At 44.4% G+C, this 20,349-nt stretch overlaps 1 protein-coding gene across 1 annotated transcript in view; it reads left to right on the top strand.

The window, feature by feature from the left end:
• Positions 1-20,349, top strand: part of Clstn2 (calsyntenin 2) — a 598,183-nt gene that overhangs the window by 494,876 nt on the left and 82,958 nt on the right. Inside the window, exons 6-8 of the mRNA XM_028758966.1 lie at positions 1,495-1,680; positions 10,966-11,214; positions 17,968-18,089. Coding sequence (XP_028614799.1) covers positions 1,495-1,680; positions 10,966-11,214; positions 17,968-18,089 — 557 coding nt within the window. The remainder of the gene's footprint in view (positions 1-1,494; positions 1,681-10,965; positions 11,215-17,967; positions 18,090-20,349) is intronic.

The raw sequence follows: 20,349 nt of genomic DNA, 5'->3' as shown, positions 1-20,349 counted from the left end.
TCTCTCTCTCTCTCTCTCTCTCTCTCTCTCTCTCTCTCTCTCTCTCTGTCTCTCTCTCGCTTTCTCTCTCTCTCTCCTGACCTCTTCACTGCTGCATCCATGGTGCTCACAGCAGGACATGGCACCTAGGAACCCCAAACAAAATAGCTGCTTAGTCAAGTCAGCCACCTGGCTGGTCCTTAGGGCCAGCTTTCTAAATGTATCTCTTTGATGGACGCCAGTGTCCCACTAGGGACTCATATGTCTCGTGACTGCACACTGACAGAAAGTCCCACAAATACAGGAATTCCCAATGCTCTCACAGGTGAGGTCAGGCATTTCATAGATCTCCATTTCTAGTTGGAGTGTCTAACGATGCTCCATATGACAAACACTTGGGACTTGTCAACTCAGCACCCACGTTTACTTCTTTCACTGACTCCACTCACCCTTCTACCTTTAAGTGTGCTGGGGAGTGGTTGCACAGCCTCTCAGATGTATCCTTACAGCGTGGAATTGTGCCTGTTTTCAGGGACCATGAATTATCGGTCTTTGGGAGCTGGCTTTGTCTTATCTAAGTGGCCCTGAAGTTCGATTGCTGCTATTATCTATCAATCAATTCCCACACGAACCCAGCGTTTGCTCCCCTTGATTGCTCTGTTCTTCTGTGCTGCCATTTTGATTGTGATTTTTGCTTCTCTTCAATGCTTTGTCACCTCACAATTATTTTTCCACTGAAAAGCAGTGACAGAACGATCAGCCATTCTTGAGTCGCAGTTTTGAATGTTTAAGAGTCCCTACGTTCTCCTCTGTCAGTTCACATATACCGTGAAGGGAGGACCATGATACCTTTTATTTTGAAGGAAGACACATGTGTTCCCCAAAATCTTCATACAAGATAAAATGGCAGGGGATGGGGAAAGACCGAGCTCTCTAAAATGTCTCTGGTAGTGGACATAAAAGGAAAAGAGAGAGAGCATTGGCATCATCCTCCCGTCCACACCACTGGTCCCACTTGCCATCCCAGCCTCAGCTCCCAGCATTCCACAGTGTCACACAGGCTTCAAGTGTTCCAGGCATCTTTCAGGGTCAAGTGATTTAGTCTTTGAAATACTCCTATGAGATATGATAATGGTTTTCTTTCTACTTTTTCTGGTGTCTCACTGATATTTCTGGGTGCTGTGGCTCACTCTGTTTCCCCCACAATATGTAGTAAACTGAGAATCAGGTAGATGACCAAGGTGTATATGTATCTGTGTTCTGTATAATCTTCTATGGCTCACTCAATGAGGCTGCATCCAGCCTTCTGGTTCACCTGGTTTTGTTTTTTTGTTTTGTTTTTTAAAGTGAGGGAGGTGGGAGCTTTAATCCTGCAAATGTAAAATTCCCATTATCCTCAAACTGTTCACTAATCTATTTGTTGAAACAAATGATTTATTGGAACGAATTCACCTTTTCAAAACAAGTGGTCTAGCAGGGCTGGCTGTAAATGATTTAATCTTCTTGTTTATTCAGATTGGACCAAAAGGATTGAGTACCAGCCTGGCTCAGGGAGTATGCCCTTGTTTCCCAGCATCCACCTGGAGACGTGCGATGGAGCTGTGTCCTCCCTCCAGGTCACTGCAGAGCTGCAGACTAATTACATCGGCAAGGGCTGTGACCGCGAGACCTACTCTGAGAAATCCCTTCAGAAATTATGTGGTAAGCTTTTCCTTTGAGACTTTGTTCAATTAATAGCTTTCAAGTGATACATGCAAATGAAGTTTATCTAATTATAGCAAAAAGGCCAGCCTTCCCACCTGCCTCAGTCCTCCTGAATGGATATTTGCATAGGGCAGAAAGATGAGAAGACTCAGCTTTTTGGCCTCAGATACAACTGGTTCAGAGTCTGTCTGTCAGTGGTTTGGCTTTAGGCAAGTAGTTTGACAGAGCTTCCATTCTTCACTGGTAAGATTGAATGGGAAATATCGGTTAAAAGTTTCCAGCACAGAGCCAAGTGACACTCAAGGTCTTTCCAGCAGGTGAGGTTATGGAGAGCTGCCTGCCTAGGTCCGTTATGAAAAATGATGTCAGGCAACCTGCAAAAGGGATTGACTCATCTCCACCAAGCAGCCACTTGATTTCCAAGACCCGGTGCAAATGAAATGGTTAAGAATTTTAATATAGCAACAGTGAACGAACCACTAAACCAAGGGCCTGCAGCTAAACAACTGCTCAGGGTACAGGCCTGGGAAGCTGAGCCCAGCTGTCCATAGCAGAACAGCTTCAGACAGAATGGAGGTGGGTGGGAGAATGAAGATATTCACACGTGAAAGTGAGAAGGAAATGAAGAAGGAATCATTAATGAAGAGGGAGAGTGGGCTGCAAGAAAGAAGAAAGGCCAGGAATTACTGGTAGGAAATGGAGTTGATTACAGGATTCCATAGAGGATGGCTCGGAAGAGGCTTTTCTTGAATACCCACTGTGTGCATCCTGTGACACTCCAAATGGGATGCTCCACCTAGTGTTCACGTGTATACCAAAAAGAAAATATATCCACCTAGCTTTAAAGATGGAAACTTGGAGCCTCAAAGTGTGACCATCATTGAAGTTTGCACAGACAGGAAATATCCAAGATTGACTTTGAAAACAGGCTTAGATCAAAGGTGGGCTGAAAGGTAGGCTCATTGGTTGAGAATTTATCAAGGCCAGCCTGGCTCCTAGAGCTGACTGGTAGCTCTCCAGTGAGCCTGTGAAGGAGAAGCTAAGTGTCCTGTGCAGTGGGACCAGTGTCCATGCTTTAGTAGCTGACTGCTACTGTGTTGGCGGACCTCTTCACCTCTCTTGGACATGCAGTACTTTTCCTTTTTTATCTACAGGAGTATCCACGGACTTGCATGCAGCTCTCCCTCAGCTTCACTGTGGGAGCTGAGGAAAAGACTTCTTCCCGCAGCGGGCTGCATTTGGCTGTAACCATGCCTCTTCTAGAGGAAAGTGAGGCACCTCAGTATATACTTTAGTTGTATTACTTCATGAGGGCCTCCTATATTATCTTTGGAATAATTTTTTTACATTTTTCTCACCCAAAGAACCAAGTGAAAATTTTAGAACCAAAATAAACCCCTAGTAATCAGCATATTCTGTTCATCATATCACCAGGATTTGGCAGAAGATCTGTGGGGATGCCTGCCCTTCTGAAACAATTCAGCAGATTGGCGGGTAATGGTGCTTCGAACAACTATTTCACTAGATGATATTAGGGACTTACAATGCTCATAGACTGCTCAAATCCTGTCCTTTCCTCTATTTGGTTCACAGAAGCCATCTAAGGTGACATCTTACTTGGAATTAATATCCCTTTTCATTCTCCCTGTACCTGGAGTGTCAGTAAACTCAACCTCACATGGCCTCTATGGGTTAGTCATTTCCCAGAACTCTGGGTTAGAAGGAAATGATGAATCTGTTTGCTAAAGATCAGAGGGCCCAAGGGCACATGCTGTGACTTGATTTTCAATGTTGCTGGAGAAAGATGGGAGGTAGAGAAGATGCAAAGAGTGTTTTAAGAGAAGAAACAGCAACGGCAAATTGCATGTGGCGTGCTAACTGCTCACTCCATCTGGACTGCCAGCCTCACGGGCTAACTCAGCTGAGGAAGACAGCTTCCCCAGGTGTGCTTCATCTGCTTCTAGGAGCTGCCCTTTGAATGAAACAAGCCCGCTTCTCTCTAGCCACCTTCCCAGTAGCACTGCCTACCACTCTTATGGGATCCCTGCCCAGTAACCAAGGTGGACAGATGAGTCAGGTCTCATGTCAGAAGCCGTACTTATGATTTTCCTGGGGTAGAGTACTGCAAAGCAGGGCAGAAGCAAAGGGTGGAACATCAGAAGTCAGCGCCCCTAGCATCTAAGGAAAAGGTAGGGGCTGGTTCATGCCCAACACACAGGCTGTGTGGTACTGTCTGACTCCTGTGAGCATCATGGCTCCGGTCGACAGATGTCAGTGTTTTCAGTAGATAGTACGCGGGTTTCTTCCTGTGTTTCCCAACCAGGAAGCTGCTGTGACACTTTAAACTCGGCATTCACGCATTTTTTCATTCTACAAATCTTGATTAACTTTAAAGGGAAACAAGGAGAGCAATTGGAATGTTATTACCGTAGTCTAAGCAACAGATAATGAGTTCTGAACCAGGGGAGTGGCTGTAGGGATGAATTTAGGACAGTTAAGAGGCAAAATCAGCAAGATGTGATAAGTGTTAAGTGGTGGGAAGGAAGAGAGAAGGGATCTCTAAAGTACCAGCACCAGTGTCTTAACTTGATGAACAGGCCACACCCTCAACCAGAAACCCAGGAGCAAGGGTACATTTATGGGACATCATTGGCAGTTCCCTGGGCAACACCACCTTCCAGCCTCCTCTCAGTTCTTGGGATCTGCCTTAACCTACAGTTCCAGCACTATGGCTCCCTTTGTGCTGGTCCTTTTGTCCCTTTCCTTGCTTCTTCTCATCCCCAAGCCTTTGCTTTTCTCTCCCAAGCCCTTCCCCTCAGTCACTACTCCATCTGCTCCCTTGTCCCAAGCCCCTCCCCGCAGTCACCAGTCCATCTGCTCCCTTGTCCCAAGCCCCTCCCTGCAGTCACCAGTCCATCTGCTCCCTTGCTCAGTTAGGTCAAGTTTCATGTTGCTTCTGTGGGAGCGGGAGCTCTGCAGCATCCTCTGTGTTAGGGTGGTCAAACAGGGTCCCAGCCAGACTGGCTTCCCAAGCACTGAGGGAGTGAATCCCACTTAGGGGAAAGAGGGCTGTAGCTGATGCTGGCTGATGTCAGAAGGCATCCGAGCAAACATGGCAGCACAGGAGACAGACCTGAAGAAATACTGCTTGGCGGACAGTTTGCTTCCTGAGATTTAAGCATAGAGATGCTTCCTTTCTGCCTTGGAATAATATAATGGAGCCCCCGGACCTATGTCTTTTCCAGATTATATACCAGATACAGCATAAGCTGATCCATTTTCCAGACTCCACATCTCTTCTTAGAAGAGGTGGCCAAGTGCCCATTACCTTTTCCAACTTCAGGAATTCAGGTAACAATCTTGTCTTAGGACCAGACTTTCCAGATGTGAAAAGTCACAGCACTGTACTGAGGATAAAATGCAAGAAGAAGCCCTCAGGGAGACCTCTCAGCCAAATCAAATTTGACATTAATGACAGCCCAAGAAAAGGTTCCCTTCCTTGACCCTATGTCACTACGTATTATATGAAATAGAAAAGTACTTTGTGGTGCATAAGCCCTTTGTAACACAGAGGCCAAGCTGTGCTGAGGGGATCATAGGGATCCTGGCAGCTGGCCACTACTTCCTGAACACAATGTCAAGGGCAGCTGTTTTGTTTGTAAGTCAAGAGTTCCCAGGATAGGTCCTGCTGAAGGAAAGGCCACGGTGTATAAGCATGCTATTAAAATCAAGTGCTTTCCAAGCAGAGTGGATAACCCAACCCTATGCTCTTCTTCAGGTTTATATACTGATGAGCTGGGGAATTCATTCACACATTAATTAGTTCAACAAATATTTTTGTTTGTATAAGTGCTGTGTAACTCTTAAAATGATATAGAACCATCCATACCAAAAAAAAAATCACCTAACTATTTGCTTTCCTAGGAAGACAGACAGGAGTTACAATGCAGCATTTTGGAAGTATGAGAATCTAAGATTTTCTATGATAGCTTTCAGCCTAGCAGAGCTTGCCCAAAGAATTACTATCAGAGTCTCTGATGCCCTCAGAGTCCCACAAATCATCAAGGTCATCATGGGTAGTGTTCCCTGGGTGAAAGTAGGGGTCCTTAGTCTTCTCAAAGCTTTACTCCACAGTTTTTCCCCCATGATGGCATCAGCAGTGAATCAATCAATCAATATCTCTCTCTCTCTCTCTCTCTCTCTCTCTCTCTCTCTCTCTCTCTCTCCTTCCTGATTGGTTGGAGGCCACTTATGCAACTTCCATACCACTGTCTTTCTTTCAGAGAAGGCTTTTGCCTATAGTGGTGTTTCCCAAGATGGTCAGAAACTAAGTAGGTGTCCCTGGTCCCACTTCAGGAGTCTGTCAACCAAAGCCCAGCTTGTCTTACGTAGAATCCAAGTTCTTGTTTTCAAGGCCTTCAGATCTCAAGCATGTAGATGGGAAGTGGAAACCATAGTTACCTAAATCGTTTGCTTCTATGATTCATCAGGTCAGGCAGGTTATGCTGCAGTAACAAATGACCTCACAATATCATTGGCTTAAAATAACAAAGATTTATCATTCCTACCACATGTCCTTCTTGGATTGGACAAGACCCTAGCTAATGGAGTAGCCTTTATCTAGAATACTGATCATTCCAGGAAAGATGGGAAAGATTCATTGTGAACTGTGAACTTAAGACTTCTTTCCTAATATGACACATGTCACTTACATTCCTGTTTCTCTGGTCAGATCAGGACTTGTGGTCAAGTTGATATCATGGGTCAGAGATGTATGTATGTCATGCATACATACATTCTTCTAGCACCTAGGCCCAGTGGTCCACGAGGCACTTGAAGAGGGCCCTTCTGAATTCTGCCTAGACTCTCTACTCAGAACTCTTCTACCTATTTAACTGTTCCCTCAGGAGAATTAAAAGACGTACTGGGTCCCTAAAAGTGGGACCATTTTCATGTGATTAAAAATTATGCTCTCATGGCAGTGCTTAGCATGGCTTGGATATTGCACACACATTTATTGAGATAATATGGAATTAGTTCATCCTTCTGCTTATTGCACACCACACGTCTCTCTGAGAATACCATAGAATGAGGCTTGATCTTAATTCTTCTCTCAAGATTCTCCCACTGATCTCCACCCCTCCTATGCCACCAGCCTCTGGAGGCTCTGTGCACATCACTTCTGCCACAGTTCCTCTTTGGAATGCTAGGGGACACTGCCTATCCATACATGGCCATGCACAGCAGGATAAAGACCTAAGTGACCACCACTCCATGTACCATTTGACCTTCTACATTCTCCTGTGCCCATAAAGCTCTCTCATTCTGTCCTGTATCTATTTGCTGCTCAGCATCTCCACCCTAATAGAGCCCAGGGACTTGAAATCAAATATTGTTGCTAGTTTGGAGTGCCTAGCACTGGGAGGCAGCATCTGCAATGTACCAGAAGAACGTGAATTCTTCGCATCCAGTGGCTCCAGGGACTGTCCAGGAGAACTCCAAAGAAGCAGCCTAAGCATAATTAGATGTGCAAATGCTGCCGTACCGTGTCTACAAGTGGCACGCTGTGTTTTCCCACAACTTTCCCATGGGTTCCTTAGAGAAGAAGAGATGAAAGAACTTTGGGTGGAAGTGACTCTTCCTCAGATTGTTTAAGTGTAGCAAGAAACACATTTGATCTGTCAAGTCTGTGAAAGTCTATACCATCTTGTTAAGTGTATCATGTTCTCCAGTAGCAACATCTGCAGGACAAGAGAGAGGGACTGTCATTTCCCTACACAGAAGACACTGGAGCTCTGCTTGGGTGGCCTCAATGTGCCTCTCTGGGAACAGACACATGTATGAAGAGGTATCCCATAGGACTGGGGTGGTCATCTCAGCTGACTGGTTATTGGATCATCTTATGTCACAGCTGCACCTGTCTCTAATTAGTCACATGGTGGTACAACCCTGGTCTAGTCATTTTCTTCTCTGGTCTTCAGTTTCCACATTTGATAAATACACAAAAAGTTAGAAAATCATGTTTCAGTTCTCTGAGGGGGACTTCTGTAAGGATCTTCTGCTTTGGATCTGGAAAGCCCCAGCGATGAGTCTACCCAATGGCTGGTTATAAGCCTGGGCTCCCTCAGCCTGGGATCTCTTACCTGTCAACCAGAATCTTAGCGGTAGTCACAACACAACCATATATCAAAGGACGACGTGAGGTAGCTCAGTAATTCTGGTCTGGTGTCTAATCTGGGTCCTCTAGAAAGATCCGTGGGATGTAAGAAAATAAAAGTATATAGAAGATAAAGTTCTGTGGATTCCAGCTCTGTCTACAGAACATCCCTGTTCCAGGTTAGGTTACTCTGCAAGCAGTTTGCTTCCCAAACACCTTTCGTGTCTCACTCACTATGTCACACTAGTCCTTGCTCTGTGCTTCTCTCCAAATCTGTTTTGGGAAAACTTTTTACTTAACTCCTCCACTAATTAAATTATTAAGTGTGAATTCTCCAGGCAGAGTAAGACTCCTAACCAATAGAGAGAGCCTTGTATGATAGTTCCCTGCCCTGCCAAGCCTCATTCTGGGCCTCCTGTATGCCACCTTGGCTGTTCTATTGATGACATAAGATACCATATATATCCCTCTGCACTGTTCTTAGATATTATCTTCTCAGGGGTTCTAAATGATCAGCCTGCATCTTTGCAGATACTACAGGTTTCAAGAATCAACAGTGCATGCCTCAGTCACTGGTTGTCTTCATGCTGCACAAATCCCAGATCTCATGCTATTATCAGTAAAAGAAGCTGTTGTGATATGATTCTGTAGGAGATTGAAAAAATAAACTTTTTGATATCCCAAGAATCTCTCATTCTTGAACATCCCACTAATCTCTCCCTGCTACCACTTTGATGTCTTTTTTTTTAACCAATATGCATGGAGAGTACGGCCAAAGGAGCGTAAAATGGTAGTGTGAACTTGTTTTGCAGATATGTGTTCTATGCTGGGGGGAGGAGCATTGGGAGGTGACAATAACTGGCTATGATAAGAACTGTGAGGCATGGATAAGAGGCAGGATGGTCACCTGAGCACTGAGAATTGCCAGAGTCCACATGCTGTCTGTCATTTCTTCCTTCTTTCTTGCGTTTCTTACGTTTCCCCTTTATTCTGCTATATGTTTGCTGTATTGTATGTAGTTGTTTTATGTGTATGTGTGGTGTATATACTTATTAGTGTACATGTGTATACATGAGCATATAGATGTGTGTGTGTGTGTGTGTGTGTGTGTGTGTGTGTGTGTGTGTAAGCCAGAAGTAGACATTAGGTGTCTCTCTTTAATTTTTGAGTCAGGGTCCCATGCTGAACCTGAAGCTAATTGGTTGGCTAAGCTGGCTAGACAATGAGCTTGTAGCTTCTGTTTGTCTCTACCTATTCCCTCCTAGTTCTGGGGTTAAGACACGCACCACTGTGCCTGGTTTGTTTGTTTGTTTGTTTGTTTGGTGTGTGTGTGTGTGTGTGTGTGTGTGTGTGTGTGTGTGGTGTGTTCTGGAGACCTTATGTGTGTGAGGCAGGCACTTTACTGATTAAGTCATCTCCCAGCCTCTAACAGAGCATCTTAGCAGAGGACACTGGAAAAGGGGAAGGGCAGTTGTAAATAGGAACTGAGTATCTATTATGTGTCAAGTGTAGAACAGGCAACATCCCTAGAAAATCCCCATGTGACTCATGCCATCAATTCTACCCACACCTCCCATAGAGAATCATGACTAGAGAGCCTGCATCCCCCACCAGAAGGATGGACCTTCTGGAGGCCCTTTCAGGCTGAACTTAATGCAGTGCTAAGCAGAGCATGTGTGCTCAAAGGAATCATATTTTCCCCATATATTATAGTCTTTCACTCCAAGCCAATGAACATCATGTGCCTGGTGATCCTTTCCAAAGCCAAAGGAAAGTCTGGCAAGGATGAACATTATAAAGAAGTATATTGGTTTCCAATATGGCACCTTCCTGAGGAGTTTTCACTGAAGGATACTTTTTGTGACAGCTGACCTTGAAATCCAAACCCTAGGTGAGATGACTTTCTGCTCTGCAGACGGCAAAGGCCAGTGACCCAATGAACATCAGACAGTGCACATTCCCCGCCATCCTTTAGAGCATCTTCTCTGTATCACCATCACAATGTTCACATGACTGATGAGTGTTCTGTCAGGTCCCTATGCACAGCCCAGGCAAAACTTGCATTCCCTAATCCAGTTGAACATAGCAAGAGGCTCTCAACCTAATGGAAAGGATGCTGCTCAGAGAATAAATGAGGGCCCAAAGGTGTCCTCCCAGAGGAATAGTCTAGTCTTTCCTGGCAAGCCAGCTGTTCCCTCTCGCCTCAACCTACCTTCTGAAAAGCTGCCCTGAGATTGTCTCAAACTGCTAATCTGCCCTTATAGATATAGCCTGGCTGTTTGGAGATAAGCCCTCCTGTTCTAGTCTAGAATGATAGTGATAGCAAAAAAAAAAAATCACAATAATGGTGATGAGAAAATTATAGCTCACACCAAGCGAGCACTTAACGTGTGTCAAGCATGTAGCTGCAAGCTTGAATGCATGATCTCATTCTGTCCCCACATACACCGAAGAAGGGAACACAGTCAGAGAGACCGATGTGTTCCCAGTCACAGAGCTGCTGAGTCAAGCTGTTAGCTGTCAAATCCAAATGGTGCCAACCTCAGAGCCCCTGTTCTCAAGCACTGTACCATTTGGTTTCAACAAATGGTTGTAGGGAAAGGTAGTGTATACAAAGTGGCTTACACACCTCTCTAGATGAAGGCCTAGAATTTTCCTCAGTCTTAACTCTGATCATACTATGTTGTCTCATAGATTCTTCACAGCAATGAATATCCGATTCATCTTCATATAGCCAGAACTCAGAAAGGGTCATGGCATAGGGTGAATGCTCAGTAAATGACTGGCAGGTTAGTTGATTGATGAGTGCATGAATGAATTACTAAAAGCCCCAATGATTCCCTCAACTCTTGAGGCCCCTCTCACCCTTTTCCTTGTATAGTAGTTGATTGTACCTGCCTGGGTGTATGCATTGTTTTTATTTGCATACCAATGTATATCTAAACAGAACAGGATCAAGTCAGAGGCTCAAATGATATTGGAATCTTTCCTGAGCCACGTAGGTCAGGAGTAGGCACAGACCTAAGTACACTAACTCCACTCTGACACAGAAACAGAAGACAGAAGATGGGCACACCACCAACCTTGAGCAATAACCACTATGCTTTCATCTCTTCCCCTTGCAGGAGCATCCTCAGGCATCATTGACCTCTTACCATCCCCTAGTGCAGCTACCAACTGGACTGTGGGACTCCTGGTGGACAGCAGTGAGATGATCTTCAAGTTTGACGGCAGGCAGGGTGCTAAGATCCCTGATGGGATCGTGCCCAAGAACCTGACAGACCAATTCACCATCACTATGTGGATGAAACATGGCCCCAGTCCCGGCGTGAGAGCTGAGAAGGAAACAATCCTCTGTAACTCAGATAAAACGGGTGAGTCTCCAGCCTGTTATGTCACCAGTGGCTGAACAGACACAGCTGTGGAGGGTGTGCTGAAGTAGAAGCACGACAGGGAGCCTGGGAATACATTCTGCTCTTTGATTTTCCAGCTGCTGATTTTCTAGAGGTTGAGTAAAGTGGGACTAGGAGAGAAAGGAAAGAAGAGGAGTAAGCAGAGAGAAGGGAGCAGTCTTAATCAGTGATCTTCAAACGAGGAAGCTCCTCGGAACTCCCATGTCCGTGGAAGTCCCTTGGGGCTGCTGTAGATGAGGTGCAAGTAAAGACAAACCCTGCATTTACTATATTGTATGTGGTGGTTTGAATAGGAATGGCCCCCATTGGAATGGTTGGCCATTGGGAGTGGTACTGTTAGGAGATGTGGCCTTATTGGAGTAGGTGTGGCCTTGTGGGAGGAAGTGTGTCGATGTAGAGGCGGGCTTTGAAGTCAAACATGCTCAAGGTATGCCCATCGTGGCACACAGTCTCCTTCTTCTGCCTTTGGATCAAGATGTAGGACTCTCAGCTCCTTTTCCAGCACCAAGTCTGCCTGCAGTCCAACATGTTTCCCACCTTGATGATAATTGACTGAACCTCTGAAACTGTAAACCAGCCTTGATTAAATGTTTTCCTTTATAAAAGTTGCCGTGATCATAGTGTCTCTTCATGGCAATAAAACCCTAACTAAGACATTATTTTCAAAGATCATCTTTGAATAAAAGGATCTTGTCAACTTAAAGCAGTGTTTTGAAAAGGGAGAGTGGAAGCTAACAGGTGCTGCACATTTCTCTCATTCCAGGCCTGCACAGGTGTCTTTGGGAATTGACCACACCCTATCACTTACAGATGGGTGACTTTGTTATAGTATTCTCTTCCTCAGAGTTGTTTTTTGCTGATTAAGTAACTTAAACATACATGAAGCCTTCAAAATAATGTTGGGCACATAGAATGTATCATTGGTATCAGCTATGCTTCTTCTAAACCTTTACAAGGAATTTAGTGAAAGCACTATTGTGGAAACATCCACTGAGAGGTCACGCATCCACACATCTTGTCCCAAGTAGTTACACAACCAATAAACACAAGAACAGAAAGATCAGCTTATGTACTACTAAGTCACATCCTATGCATTTATCACTGTGCCTACATGTACACACACACATACACACACAAACACACACAGAGAGAGTGTCTTGAGATCTTTTGCAAGATTTACACCTCTACCTTTAATTGTGATTCCAGTCTCCCATTTCAATGATAACTTTGGTTAAAATGCTCAAATAAGTCAGTGTTTCTAACTGTAAGACAGTGCAGAAGGTAGCCAGCGGCTCAGTGCCTGCTGTCAGACAGTCCAAGTCCTCAGCTCAGTGAGATGGCTGCTTAAGTGTGACCCTTGAGGAGTTATTAAGCTCCATGAGCCTCAGTTTCCCCATATGCCAAGTGGAGGAAGTAAGCATGAAATAAAATATGAAATCATTTAAATCAGATACAGATCATCAGGTGAAGTGGTATCACTGGCACCATCATTACTATCACTATTTCTGAGTTTATTCCATTTCCTGTCACTACAGGGTTCTCTATATTTTCCATCCCAGTTGATCCCTGTAGACTATGTTAGTGTGTTATCTTCTAGACAGACACTAAGTCAGGGTTGTCTGGCTTTTGCCTACTCATAAGACCAGTCTAGGTAGAAGGAGGCAGCACTAACAATAACTTTTCTCCGGACCTTCATGCAGGGAGGATGTCATGGACCTACATGAGGTGACACTGAGCTTGGGGCTGGGTTTAGTGACCTGGTCTTAGCAATAGGACACTGGACATCATGGTTGCACTGGACATCATGGCTCTAGAATCAATGTCACAGTGAGGCTACAGCTTAGGATAGTGCAAATGTTAGGCAGATGATCAAAATTTAGCAGCCACAGATACGATTGTTTTTTGAATGTGGATCAAGCACTCCTGAGAGAGTGCTTGACAGAGAAGCCAGACAGTGTTTCTGCCGACACAAGGGCATCTAAAACAGAAGAGTTAGAGTCATGGGCAAGGACAACACCACTACCTAGAACAGTGTGGTATCTAGAACATCTTATTGCATATCCTAGGGCCAGATTTATACAATAGAGGCACTACAGGTTATAAGAATAAGCCAGCAAAGCTTTCTAAAGTATATGTGCCTCATCCTAGCTGCACAGGCCAGTGCCTCAGAGGACTCTACAGGGCAGCCACGACTACAATCTGCAATGATGCCTTCCAATCACAGTGGAAGAGAGGCTCAGAACCTCAGGCATACAAGGCCTGTGCCTCAACTCTGCCCTCACAGGAAGCCACACCTTAACAGTTAGCTGAAGATTGGCAAAGAGGGCAGGAGACATGGTATAGTGGAGAACAGCACTTGTCACCAAGGGTAACAACCCTAGTTTGATGTCTGGAACCCACATCATAGGAGAGAACCAATTCCTGCAAATTGTCCCCTGACCTCCACAAGTACAAGGTTGTGCTCATGTACACATACATGTATGCAGACATTAATATGCACATGTGCACAAGTATACACACACACACATGCAAGTGCATACACACATACATCATAAATACATATTTTAAAAAAGATTGTTACAGCGAAAATGGAAAGAGTCTGGTCTAACTTAGCTCCTGACATGGAAAGTAATATAAATATAAAAGATTAGGGTTTAATGAAGACCTAATTTGGACTTTTATCTTATATCAGAAAGTCTTTCCAGTGGAAAGGTGATAAATGTTGCAGCATAAATGGAAAAGGCACAGGAAAGTATCAAAACATACAAACCTAAAATCTAAACACTTGGAGAGATATGTGGTAAGGTTCTGTATACTTCATTTGAATGTTACTTTTATTTCTATGAATAAGTAGAATGTCTTCCCGTTTCAATCTATTTTAATAATACATCTGATTATTGTTTCATGAAAAACTATACCCAGGTCATGTAGCCATGTGATAAAGTATTCTCTTTTGGAGGAATGTAAATGACAAAATATCACATGGCCCATACTGGCCTTGAACTTTTGAGCCTCCTGACCCCACATCCCAAGTGCTAGGATTGCAAGCATCCACCACCATGCCTGGATGATAAAATAGCCTTTGGAAACTAAATTACATGCCAGCTTAAAACTCTGCCACATGGATTTATCATACTTTATTTAATGGCTTCTTTTGTCAGCTACTTAGAGTGTCTCCTTTTAAAGTCAAATAAAACAATGCTGTTGTGAGCCTTCTAGAATGTAGCTTTCACACATCTCTGATTGTTCCCTGGCTGGAAGTTGAATTACTATGTCATAGAATATGAATATTGAGAAAATTTAGCGAAAATGATGAAATTGGCCTTCCAGGGTATCACGTTGATTTCTGTTTGGTACACTGAACAAAACTTATTAATGCTGGTCCATTATAAAGTCCTCCATAAATAGTTGGAAAGCAGAATTGATTAGTCAGCAAAGGCTAACTATGAAGAAAGAAAGGGAAAACCACTATTACCGTTATCACCTGTAAAGCTGTCAGTGACTGCCACTCTTCTGTCACTCTCCTCATTCATTGTCCAGTGGTGGGTATGAAGGGGAAAGCTCTGCCTGGTCCATATATTCTGAGACAAGAATCCTTGCATTGTTTGGTCTGGCTTTACTTAGCCATCAAAGAGAAAGAACAGTGTTGAGTACAGAGGGTATTATTGACAAAGACAGCAGGCTGTATGTGTCATCTCTAATCACTACCTTCCACTTGCTGGAACTTGGTCACAGGGCCTTCACCCAGCCACAGAGAGGCTGTGAATTGCAATTAACTATTCACTGGGATCAAACGAAGCAGGGTTAGGTGCACATGGAGCAGTGCATCTGTCACAGGGGATGCTTGGGCCTTCGTTGGCATTTGTCTCCCCACTCTCTATGTGAATGATGCCATTGCCTGTTACCGCTCACGATTCCTTCCCAGCTCCTGCCATTTCACCATAATCCCTTCATGCTCACACATCTGTCCCTGTAACTGGGATCCTTTCCTCCTCCAGTACAGTTGTCCTGCTCACATTGAATTCAGCTGGAAGCAATGAATGTTGAGTAGCCAGCCATACATAGTACTTGACATTTCCTGCTGGAAATTCTAAGACTGGGAGCGGGATAACATGACCTAGCCCTGGAAGAGCATCAGCTTGCTAATGAGTACTTCAATGGCTCTCCAGCCTATGGAAAAACAAGGGTGTGCCCACAGCCCTGGAATGACTAGAAAACTGCTCAGAAAGATTGCAACTGTGTTGGGCCACATTTTGGACCTGCACCAGCCCTTGCCTAGCTACCAGTGATGTAAAATGAACCTATTGGCCCCACCTTGTCATTGTCACCTCACACCACCATATATGTCATCTCTCCCTATACCTAAGTGCCCACCTCCTTTCCTTCTCTGTATAAGTGCCTAATTTAGCAAAAACAAGTTCATGCTTTGACAAGACTCCTGGCTCAGTGTGTTTCTTTTGGGCCATTGACACTCGATATCCCACTCATCCCCAAGACCCGGCAGGACCAGGACCTCACTCCTTTCACCTGGACCTGCCAGCAAGGAGCAGACACAACTGTAAGAACAGGAAGAAGCCCTACTCTTTGCTGCTCATTGGCTGACCAGGAGATGCCCCTCGTATTTGTGTGTTGATCCAGGGGTCTTCAGCAGTGAGGCAGAGGGAAAGGGCCTAGGTTGAAGGAGAGAGCAGTCCTAGCAGAGGAGGTCTGTTCTTCCAGTCTTCTTGGTCCACCTCTTCACTCTAGTTAATTCCAAATAAAGCTACTAAAGTCTTCCTTCCATCCTTCCTTCCTTCCCCTAACAGCCCTTAACAGAAACATAGAAAATTACTTATACAATTATGAAGGGGCAAGAAGAATCCTCCAGGTGGGCAGGGGAATGGCTCTCTCTGTTGACCTTAGGCAGGCATTTTGAACCAACTCCTGTGTTGGAAGAATTGGCAGGAGTCTATTAAGTTGAAGCCAATCAAGACTCATCTTTAGAGATAAAGCCAATGTTGACCTCATAGTAAGGTCGTAACCAGCCCAGAAGAGTTTTGCCAATCCAGAGGCTAAGAGTGGTCACCCACACACTTGGCACATGTACCGACTGCCCACCTTCTCTCCTGCCATTTTTGCTCTGGGTTCTGGAGAATGCTGTTGCTTGGGTGGAAACAGCATCTGACATGGCTGTCTGTGATGCTGTAGTCCCCAGGCACAGCAATGGCCTTTATAATAACCGACAGCCACTGAGCATCTGTTCCAGCCAGATGCTTTACACACATTTCCTCATTGTGGCAATTAAGATGCTATCCATTACAGGGATGGGAAGTCCAGATCAAATGGTATCAGACAACTGAAAAATTAAGCAAATGCAGAGAATATAGACTTTCTTGTACCTGAAAGCTCCTAGATCTGTGATGGCTTCATAGTCATCCTACAGGTAAAGTGTGATCAAGATCTATGTTCCTTTCCTTTGCATCTTCTCAGATATGTGTCTATGCATGTATCAGTTTAAGATGGGCAGAAAAGGGTACAACTGCTGCAGACCTCTGGTTATATACTACACTTTCCCAAAGGAAAGATGACTTCCCTCAGGTTCACATTCTGCTGGCACCTATCCCAGAACTGCTTAGCAAACTACTAACCATTGGCCTGGACCAAGTCCTCCCTGCCAGTCCTCAGCAGAGGCCATGTGGGCAGGAGAATGAGGCTCTCTGTTGACCTTGGGCAGACATCTTGAACCAATTTCTGTGTTGGAAGAATTGGCAGTAGTCTATCTAGTCAGAGCCAATCAAGGCTCATCTTGAGAGATGAAGCCAATGTTGGCCTCATAGCAAGGTTAATATGGATATACAGGAATCAGTCACAGTATTCCAGCCTTAGGTTACCTTAAGCTAGTTCACTCCCTAACCTAATGCAGGCCTTAATGTATAGCTATGCTCATCCCCACACATGGCCATGTACTCATTTACCCACTTAGAGTGCACATCCCTCCTAGTAAATTTCTCTGAAGTTCTACAGCTAAGTAAAATGTGATTTTTCTATGTGTTGGTACAGAACAGCTCCTTTTTTGCCAATTGGTAGTGTCTTGTGGCTCTAAGTGTCATGGCTAAAACCATGTCATAAGATTTCCTAAGCAAGTAAGAAAGTCTTTATATCAGAGGAAGAAAAGGTTCCATTGATTGATTGCTGTGCCTTGGGAGGGGGTGATTATTCATTGCTTTGAAGAGCCACAGAGTTATGTCTAATGCTGGAAAATCAATTTGTCTCCTCCTAGCAGCTAAAAGCAAGGCAGCCCCCCTTAGCATAGATTAAGGAGACAAAAGAGATGTGTTTTGTGGTCACTGTGTCAAGACTGACAAAATAAAACAAATCCCAGAACTCCAGGAGAAAGCAGCCATGCTGTAGAGCCCAGAGAAGCTGATGTGATTGGCAGAGAGCCCTGTAAGTACACACAACAAAGCTTGCCAACATGATCACCTTTCACCGAGCTCTGATGGAGTATAGGTTGGGCCAGGATTTGAAGACAAAATATCAGAAGTTTTGCTATGGGCCCTACCAGAGCTTATTTTACTTCAGTGTCTTCCTCCAAATATGTTCTAGAAAACTCATCAGAACCACTTATATATGGGAAAATATGAGAGGCCATTTTTTTTTTGTCTTCTGAACTGTGCCTAGCAACATAACAGAAGACTCTTTGGCTCATCCTTCAACCCCATTTCTGCCTTTCAGAAATGAACCGGCATCACTACGCCCTGTATGTGCACAATTGTCGTCTCGTCTTCCTCCTGCGGAAGGACTTTGACCAGGCAGACACCTTTCGCCCTGCAGAGTTTCACTGGAAGCTGGACCAGGTAAGACTCTCAGGGCATACCTTCTCCTTCTTTGTAGTGGCAGTGGGTAGGCTCTCCAGGTCTGCTCAGTTTCTTGGTTTTAGAAAAGTCAGTTCAGGAAGGCATATAGCATCTTTAGGTCAGGATAAAAACTGCCTCCTGAGAGCCAGTAGGAGAGAAAAGGGCCACGTGTGCTAGCTAAGAAGCCACAGACTCAGGACCTGTAGACCATTACACCTGCATCTGCTATGCTCACTCTTTGTTGAGCCCATGGGAAGATGTTTGTCCTGCCCCTCGGCCAGCTAATGATCTTTGTTGATAGATCCGTCTTTGTTCTTTGTGTCAGTGAGCATCATGTCTCCCCTTTGATGCTCTCCTCCTTTGGGTGACAGTATGACTTGCTTTTGGTGACAGGCGATTGAGAACGGGGACATGAGGACTTTGAAAAAAAAAAGCAATGACAGAGTATTGTTAACAGTGTCTGCTTTTCTGAAGTGGAAAATCTGACTCACTGGAGCTTTATGGCTTGATCACAGAGGCTGGGACATCACACTTCTCCAGGACAAAGCTGTGTCTGGGTTGAGTCCAGAGCTTTGAAGTGTGTGTTCTTGAGGGCGGTACAGCACTGAGACTACCAGAAAAGACTCATTTGTAGGGGAAGGGCACTGCACAGTGAGGAAGCAAGACCAGTATGGTATTCACTTAGAAGTAAAACTGGGCAGGATTTTGTTTTAAAAAACAGTCTTAATTCAGCAAAAGAGAGAATGCCAATAGGCAGGAGTTAGATGTCACCTAACAACGCTAATTTTATAGTCCTCAAAATGTTAGGTCTCGACTTCTTATTGTGTGCGTCTGTGACCCACAGACCTATTTTCTCTCTTGTGTACCCACTGTGTGTATTGCTACTCTACCCTTTCTGCGGCTGAGTGTTTCATAATCCTGTGTTTTCTGTCTCCTTATTACTCTGCCTCTTCACCATCCCCTCCTAAACATCCCTGCCCATCTGCTCCCAGTAGGACTGACCTCAGCAGGAACTTACTCATATTGAAGTGTGAGTGATGGCTGCCCCTTCCATCCTCACAGATGCTCACATGTATGCTCAGTGAAATCCAGATATCCCAACCCCAGGAATCCCCTCTGATGGAGTCTGTGCAGTGTGAGAAAAGCAAAGATGTGCTCAAGAGACAGAGTAGGGAGTCACTGGCAACTATCTGGCCTGATCTTAGTAAATCCCACCCTGCTGGATCCTGGGCAGCTGAAAAGACAGCATATGTGTTCATCTGCATTTCTTTGTGTTAGGAATTCTGGGGCATGTAGGAATGGTAAAACGTTAACATTGTTTATATGATTTCTCAGCAACCTCCCAGCTATGTCCTGAAGTGCCAGATGGCTTTTATGGGATGTTTTAAAATATATAATACAAATTGAAGTGAATTAAAATAAATTCCATATTGTGAGGGGTTCTTTAATAAGAACATTGCCATACTGGTGGAGATAATTATAGATACCCTGAGGCATTTTCTGAGATAGGATTGAGAAGCAAGGATACAGGCAAATGAAGTTGCAGGATTTGAAATTAAAAATAGACAAGGAAGGAATCCTGGTTGTATAGATAAATATATAGTGAATGTAGCAGTTCTGGAAGCCACTCATTTAAAGAGGAACTGAGTTAGTGAGTAATGCCCTGGTCCCATGGATGTTCCTTTGGTTGGTTTTGTTTTGTTTTACTTTGTTTTGTTTTGTTTTGCTTTGCTTTGCTTTGCTTTGCTTTGCTTTGCTTTGCTTTGCTTTGCTTTGCTTTGCTTTGCTTTGCTTTGCTTTGCTTTGCTTTGTTTTGTTTTGTTTTGTCATGTTGAGTTTGCTCTGTCCCAGGCAACCTGCACATATGAGGCCATTTCCAGCTCTGCCACAGGCTTTCCATGGAAGCTTCCAGGCAGGAGACTCCAGCCCCAGGTACTTGTCCATGGCCCACTGCAAGCCATGGCCAACACCTGTCCTTTCTCTCCTGCTACTCCTTTGGTGAGCATGCTGACTAAAATGTAAAATTCATCCATTCATAGATAAGATTTATACCTTTTATGCAAAATATCTGTAGCTGTCATGGAACCCTACAAACTATTGGATCTTTCCTTGGCTTACGCTCTATATTCGTCTGTGTTTAACTCTGTGTAGGCTACCTTAACAAAATACCCTGGGCTGCATGGCTTAAGGTGGAGATGTTTACTTTCCCATGGCCAATAAAGTTGAGAAGTGCAAGGTCAAGGTGCTCATTGATACATGT

Source organism: Grammomys surdaster, unplaced genomic scaffold (assembly GCF_004785775.1).
Source record: "Grammomys surdaster isolate TR1022 unplaced genomic scaffold, NIH_TR_1.0 126248, whole genome shotgun sequence".
Taxonomy (NCBI): Eukaryota; Metazoa; Chordata; class Mammalia; order Rodentia; family Muridae; genus Grammomys; species Grammomys surdaster.
The sequence above is the reverse complement of the archived record's forward strand: the minus strand, read 5'-3'. Positions and strand labels throughout refer to the sequence as shown.